Source organism: Poecilia latipinna, unplaced genomic scaffold (genome assembly GCF_001443285.1).
Source record: "Poecilia latipinna isolate Pla-1442-1.1 unplaced genomic scaffold, P_latipinna-1.0 Scaffold1922, whole genome shotgun sequence".
Classification (NCBI taxonomy): Eukaryota; Metazoa; Chordata; class Actinopteri; order Cyprinodontiformes; family Poeciliidae; genus Poecilia; species Poecilia latipinna.
Window position 1 is genome coordinate 114,558 of NW_015114538.1, and position 7,430 is coordinate 121,987.

Sequence of the window (7,430 nt, forward strand, 5' to 3'; positions counted from 1 at the left end):
TTTAAGGTTTTTTCAAAAATTTGGGGTAAAAAAAAAAACCAAAAGGGTTTTTTTTTTTTTTTTTTTTTTTTTTTGTTGCTGTTTGAACATATGAAGTGCTGAAGTGCTGGGAGCTGCGAGAGAGAAAGATGGAGGAGATGTTGACTGTGGACGTCTTCCAAAACACACACAACCGCAGATAGTCCGCTCACACACACACACACACACACACACACACACATGCACACAAACACAACAGCCCACGAGATTGGCTGCTCTTCCAAAAAACGTGATTGCAACATGTATCAATTGCTCCAATCTGGAGGCGGCGTCATGGTTGTGTTCAGACGATTCTTTGACCTAGTATTATTTTTGCCGCATTAGACAGTGCTCAGGAAATTAGATATTTACTAGAGCTAAGACTCAACCAAGCAGTCCTGCATATTTTTGTGATCTACACCCTCTTACTGATTGTGAGATGACTAAATGCTATTTTAAAAACTATTTCATCCAAATGAAAATGTAAAGATAAGGGTGGGATTTGGACTGAACTCTCGAAAATCCATTCCATTCTTATCTATTGGTGTAGAGCCAGTTGAACTCCGACCGATGTGATAAATACAATAAAAATAAAGAAAACATACATATCAAGAAGAGAGGAATTACTGAATGACCTGACTTCGATCCACAGGTTGAGGCAATCTGTCCGTTGGGGCAGGTGCACATGTTGGGTCTGGAGCAGAAACCGTCTCCGCACGTACTCCGGCAGATCGCTGAAAACGGGAACAAAACACTTGGTAATTCAAAAGACAAAACACTGCGCAATTCTCGAGCTGTGGCGCCAGCGTCTTGTCGCCGCTATTCATGTGAGAAAATGTGCGTTTTTTGTCTGTTGCTTGTCAACCTGTCAACCCCAGGTTTTAAATTTCTGCTGCGAGTTTCCTTTGGTGCAGCTTAGACGATGATCTCAACCTCAGACTGAACTTTCATTCGTAAAATCTCAAGAAGGATCGCAAAAACATTATTCGAATTTGACAAAGCACACCTGGCAGCCGAGCTATTTTCAGCTTAGAGTTTCGTTGAGTGTTTCCAGTTGTCGCAGTCTGTTCGTTTGTTCCATTTTTTTTATTTTTTCCACCCAGACTGTTTCTGGCGAGGTCCACTGCTCCCAGCTGCTGTCAGGTGAAGTCCTGCCACTGACCCCTTCTCTAAGAATCCCACTGCGAAACCATGTCATTAGAGCCGGGACCGGCATCCTGCCAGCTGTACAGCCTGAGCTTAGTCACACAACTCTGAAAACTCCTCAAACTTTCCTGTCTCCGGATTGAAACACCGGGAGACGAAGGGGGGAGCGGGAAGCAATAGGTAAACAATACCATCGGAGAAAAAGAATAACATCAGAACCAACTTCAACATTGCTCAAACTCTTAACAGCTGTGTTACTTCCAGTTAGAACCATTAAATGTGGAGCATATGAGCAAACATCAGGGAAAAAATAAATAAAACTCCAAGATAAAGGTAAATGTATCTTCCTAAAGTCCCTTGGTTAATAAAATCGAATCTCTGTTCATAAGAAATTATTATTATTATTTTTTTTATGTTCTGCTGCTGGAGGATGAAACAAGAGCACTTGTTCCTGCATCTGTTCAGAATCTGCAAGACTATAGAAATCCTCTCTCAAAAATGTGCCAAAAGCTTTTGTCCAACTCGGCTGATGTCTTGATTTTCTCTTTCAAGCACATTTGTGTAACAACGTAAAGACCATCATAACTGTCTAAACATTTTTTTCTTCCAGAGGACCAATCTCTGTCGTGTTTTAAAAATATTATAGTTACGTTTTCCTTTTCACATGAATGTAAAATGGGAGTTAAGTCTGGTTGTGCATGTTTCGAGGAGGGACGGGCATTTATCGTGTACTTTGTTGTCATAAAAAGTTTATTGCCGTGATAACGATTGTGATTAATCACAACAACAACACATTTCAATTCATGACAACACTATTCTTGGGATTGTTATTTTTTTCTAGTTCCTCCACTGTTGGTTCGACTAATAAATATGAATAAATTCCAAAATAAGCTTAACTGAGGATTTCAGGAGCTTTATTTGTCTTTATGAGGTTGTGACTGCATGTCATTGCCAAACAGTTGCCTTAAAAAATAACTCCAAAGAAGCTGGAAATGCCTTTTTACCATCACTTTTATTGTTAAACCAATCAATACTACAAAATACAGTGATAAAGTTTAAAGTCCATATCACCATCATAGCTTACGGTTTTGGAAAGCAGAACTTTTTGGATCTTTTTTATTTAGGCTTGAAGCATTTCCTTAGAAATTACACTCTCATAATTATCTCCACCAGAGAGTGGACACACATGGGAAATACTCACATCTCTCATGTGTGTATTCAATTATTGCTCTTTAACAACATTTTCATTTTGCGTAACAAGTGTTTTCCGTCCCTTCTCGTTCCTGTCACCATCCAGTTGAAACAAACTTCCTCATCTATCGTATTTTCCTGTTAGTTTTACTTTTATCTCCACACTCAGGACAGCACATTGTCTTCTGGCTTCCTTGGACACACTTTGATTTGAATAAATAGCAGCTTAATTATCGCTATGCACCGAAATGCTTCGAAAGACTCAAACTGTAACTGAACCATATTTAACATTTTATTGGACCTGCTTGCATTAATTTTGCTATGAAATAGCAACAGAAAACCAGAATTGATTTGTTAATAGATACTTCTTGGCTTAGACTGACTGTTCCCTCGATGCGCCAACAGAGCAACAGTGAGGTAAACAGAATACAACACCAAGCAAAGCACATCACCATGGTCTTCAACACTGTGAAGAACGGTGGTGGCAGCATCATCCTGTGGGGTTGCTTTGCTTTTGGCATCAGGCCCTGGAAGGCTTATAAAGCTGCAGGGTAAAGTGAATGCAGAAAATGCTGGAGGACTTTTTGTTTCCATCTGCCAGGGAACTACAGCTTCAGAGAGCATTTTTATTCTCCAGTAAGACAACGACGCAAAGCGTTCAGGCTGAAGCTACATAGAAGACATCACAGAAGGTGGCTGCTCTGGTGTGGCCTAGTCCAAGACCAGACCTCCGTCCTATTGAGAATTTATGTCTGGACTTGAAAAGGTATTAACAGCTGATCTCCAAGCAGAGACAGAGGATCTTTTACTACATACTGACTTGAAGGGGGTGAATTTTTTTTCATGCAATTAACTTATTTTTGTGTTGAAGAAATTGAATAAGTCATTATTATGTAGAAATCAATTTTAACTTTGAAATTGATGGCGTGGAGAGGCGATTTAGTTTGGTAAAAAAAAAAACTGAAGTTGACATAAAGAACACGTTCCACAAGTCAGTAAGTTACTTTCTTTTAAACTTTCGAAGCTATTAGTTAGACAATAAAGTCTTCTTCTCTCATGTCTTCTACCATTTAAAAACTACTATGCAAATTAGAATGAGAAGGTCATCTATCACTACTTTAAATTGTTTAGTGTTTAATGTATTGTCTTCATCCCATAAACACAAACCTTTTCTACACTTTGTCAGTGAAAGTGTGGCAGTAAAAGTGGGAGTGGCAACAGGAAGCAGCGGATCACCATGGCGACCAAAAGGACAGGACCACAATTTACTCTGAACTGCAGCAAACCTCTGGTGCTGCTGCTCTATGTTTTCATTTCACTCTGCTTCAGCTCTTTTTCATTAACTCTGCTGACGGCTGCAGTGAGTCAAAGAATGTTGAGCCTACTTTTCCACTGCTGCTGATTATTAGCTGAAATACAGGCGATTTAATTGAACCAATTGCGAAGCGGGACTTAAGTCCTGTCTTGACATTTCGAATCAGAGACCAGTGACTGGTGGGAGGCGATACTTACGAACAATGCACTGGTTTCCTCCTGTGAGAGTCTTCCAGCCTGGGCAGCAGTAGGCACTATTTCTGGAGCCGCACACATTCGGTCTGTGGAAAACAAGGTCATTTTAGGTTTCTGTTGTCCACACATTTGACCAAAGTGACTGCATAGTGTACGACGCTGACAGCTTCCTTGAGCTCCGGATTCACAGCTGCTCTCTGCTCGAGTTTCTTAACATATCAGACAAAGCCAAAACACAGGGATTTCAATTCTAATCCCAGTGATTTAGTTCACCTTCATCTCTGTCAGAGTTCTGTGGGGATTTTCTTTTCTTCATGGAAATGAGCTAGAAAATCAAACACTGCTTTTCCTTCCCACACACAGCCAGAAATCAATGCTTCTCGTAATATCCTGTGCAAATGCACAACAATAAGACAGAGGGCTTTGAGTTTCTTTGCGATTTAAGACCAACGACAGTAAGAAGCAGAAATGCCTCGTTACTTTTGAGCTCTAAAAAAGTAACTAAAGTCCTAGTCAATCAATCAATCAATCAAATTTCATTTGTATAGCACATTTCAGCAGCAAGGCATTTCAAAGTGCTTTACATAATTAAAATAAAAACAGCATGTGACATTGAATAAATGGTGAGAAAGAGAGACATTAAGTTCCTAATAAATCACTTCCAAACTTTATTTGATTAATCATGATGCAGCTTGCCATTAGGTTTAACTAAATCGGACAGACAGTCACATTAAAATAAAAACGCAACCCAAGAGAGCCAATAATCAGGATTTTCCAAATAAATATACATGTTTGGTTTTTCTTTGAAGTCTGCCTGGCTAATTTCAGTTTATTTTATTCTCCTGACTATTACAGCTAAATGGGGAAAAAAATGGTGCAGGTTCCTTGAAAGCAGTAGAAGTTTTTAATCCAGCTGAAAATGAAACAATTTCCCCATCTATGCAGTAAACAACACATATCCAATCCTTATGTAATGTTTATTATGCTCAGAAAAAGTGCATCAAAGTACATTTTATGGATTTAATCATTTTGGCAAAAAATCGGAGTATTGGTTTGACCAATCAAATGAGCTACGATTATAATCCTTGGACCACCACTTGACCCAAATGTTGTCCCAGTTGATTGGAGCATCTCTACAAACCCTCTAAGTTATTGTGCTTTACATGTAATATATTCATATAATGAGCTAATTCTGTTTTTCTTTTTCAGAATTTCTTTTGTGGCTCTTATTAAAAGCTACAAATGGTAAAAACTGTTTTGTTAGCACTGAGAGGCAGGTCATTTATATTTTAAAACAAGAGTCAACTGTCCTTTGATTTCAGTTCACAAAATGAATCAAAACTAAGAACTCCCAAGATTTTTGATCTATAAAAGCACCAAATGACTTCATGAAAATTTGGTGGCACTTTTTTGAGTTTAAGAAAAATGTACAAAAGTTTTGGCTACACGTATATCTGGACAATCTTGTAGTTGGATTCAAAAACTACCTTCTCTGAGCACATTCCTCTCTGTTATGAGGCACTGTCCTTAAGAGAAATAGGAGTTGGTCATAAGTGGAAACAGCGATTATTACACGTGTTGGCCGGAAGAAGGCGGATTGGTGTTAACTTGGAGGTAAAAAAATAAATAAATAAAAAAAACTTCCTGTTTACCACATCTGCATAAGGAAAACATCCTCCTAGAAAACACCGTGACCATCCTGCCACCTACAGGCCTGAAACATGTCAACATGTGTGAACTTGTGATCCCCCGCTGAGCCCACACTGGTCCCGGAGGGAAGATGTGCATCGTAACTCGGAGCAGATTCGTGAGGTGAATAATGAATCGGCTCGGGTGTGTGAGGCGGTGGTAAGTCAGCGTGACACAGTGTGCAGGCCGAATGCACTTCCTGCCTTTGAACCCAGATGTTGCGACACATTAAAGTCAGCCATGTCAAATAGAAACGCCTGCAGAGAGAGCTCATTGAGCTGTCTGCTATCTGACCTCCATCAGCTGTTTGCTGTCATCACTGGACGCATGCATTCACTATTTTCTTTATTGCTTTCCTTCTGTCTGTCTGTCTGTCTCTCTCTCTGTTTCTCTCTCTCTCACACACACACACACACACACACACAAAATCACATTACACACAACCTCTCCAGCAGTGACCCACTGTGAACAGCTGCAGATGTGATTTATCCACAACTGGGGTGTGGTGTATTTGACTAAAAGGAGGATTAGGCTGTTAGTCCCACCACCCTCCACCCCCATCTCCACCCCCTGCACTCCCTCAACCCCCTCTACCTACCCCTCCTCTTTCTGCCACAGCCACACAAGACCAATGGCCTTCTTTGTTTGGAAGTAATTTATTATTGCAGTCAGCAGGAATGCGGTATTCCTGCCAGTATTTAATTACTAAACTTTGCTCCAAACTTCCCATCACACACAATGTCACCCATAGGTCTCAGCATGCCTTATTAAAGGACACACACACACATGCGCACACACGCATACAAAAATGAGTTTTGACCTACAGTGTTCCTCAAAAAAAACAAAAAAACAAAGCAGCAGTAATGACACCTGCTCCGAGGTTCAACTAAAACAGATGTTCTAAAAACTAAAAATGATGTTCATCTAAATTTAAAAAAAGAAGAAGAAGAAGAAGAAGGAGAAGAAAAAAGAAACGACAGACGCATTACCCTCTGAGGACATCCGTCCCCCCTCTCCTCTTGGCCCTGTTGGCTCTGGTGTCCGTGTGCCTGGTCACCGCCTCGCTGTCCTCAGTGTCCACCTCCTCTGCAGCGCCTCCGAGTCCGCCAAGGAGCGACAGCGAGGCCAGCAGAGCCACGGCCAACTGCAGCAGCCGTCCTGTACACTTTCTGCCCGGCATGTCCTCTCCAAAGAGCGCAACTCCGGTGCTCGGTGAAATAATAATAACTTAACGGGCTCCACTCGTTTCCCTCCCTGCACCGTAGGACCTCTGCAGTCTGGAGGCAAGCTGGAAAAACAATATTATATATTTATATATATATATATAAAAAATGCATAAATAAAAAGACGCAGATAAGAAATCCGCATGAAATAAAATCAACATAAACTCGCAGTTACATCATCTAACAAGACTATAAAAGTAAATAAATAAATAAAAGTTAACAGAGTGCTTTACCTTCTCTCCAAAGAAGGAGATTCGCCTTGGACCCGACTCAGGACAGCTTCACTCTTCCTTCCAGGTAACAGCTGAATAAACGCTCTGAGCAGGGGGGGAAAAAAACTGCGCAGAGGAGGAAAAGTCACTTAAAGCTTTCGCCTGCGGCTGCTATAAGTGGATGCGCATTGTAACTTTTGGGAGATGACTCATGCGCGCGTAGCTGAGCGCTGATTTCTGCACTGGTAAGTCAGAGCAGCGGATGCATTCCAGAGGATGGGAATGGTGAAACTCTCTGCGACTCTCCCCCTCTCTCCGCGGAGCTCTTTCCCCATCCCTGCTCTGCTAAACTTTCCCCAAAAACCTTTTTTTTTTTTTTTTTTTTTTTTTTTTTCGGGGGAAAAAAGAAAAGGGGGGTTTTTTTAAAACGGTATTTTTCCAA

General features: G+C 40.7%; 1 protein-coding gene across 1 annotated transcript in view; it reads right to left on the reverse strand.

Annotated features, from left to right (window-relative positions):
• The window catches only part of LOC106935171 (fibrillin-1-like), a 72,718-nt gene extending 65,417 nt beyond the window's left edge, over positions 1–7,301 (reverse strand). Inside the window, exons 1-4 of the mRNA XM_015015512.1 lie at positions 7,010–7,301; positions 6,543–6,841; positions 3,868–3,950; positions 654–752 (exon numbers count right to left, since the gene is read on the reverse strand). Coding sequence (XP_014870998.1) covers positions 654–752; positions 3,868–3,950; positions 6,543–6,733 — 373 coding nt within the window. The 5' untranslated portion in view covers positions 6,734–6,841; positions 7,010–7,301. The remainder of the gene's footprint in view (positions 1–653; positions 753–3,867; positions 3,951–6,542; positions 6,842–7,009) is intronic.
• Positions 7,302–7,430: the final 129 nt, after the last annotated feature.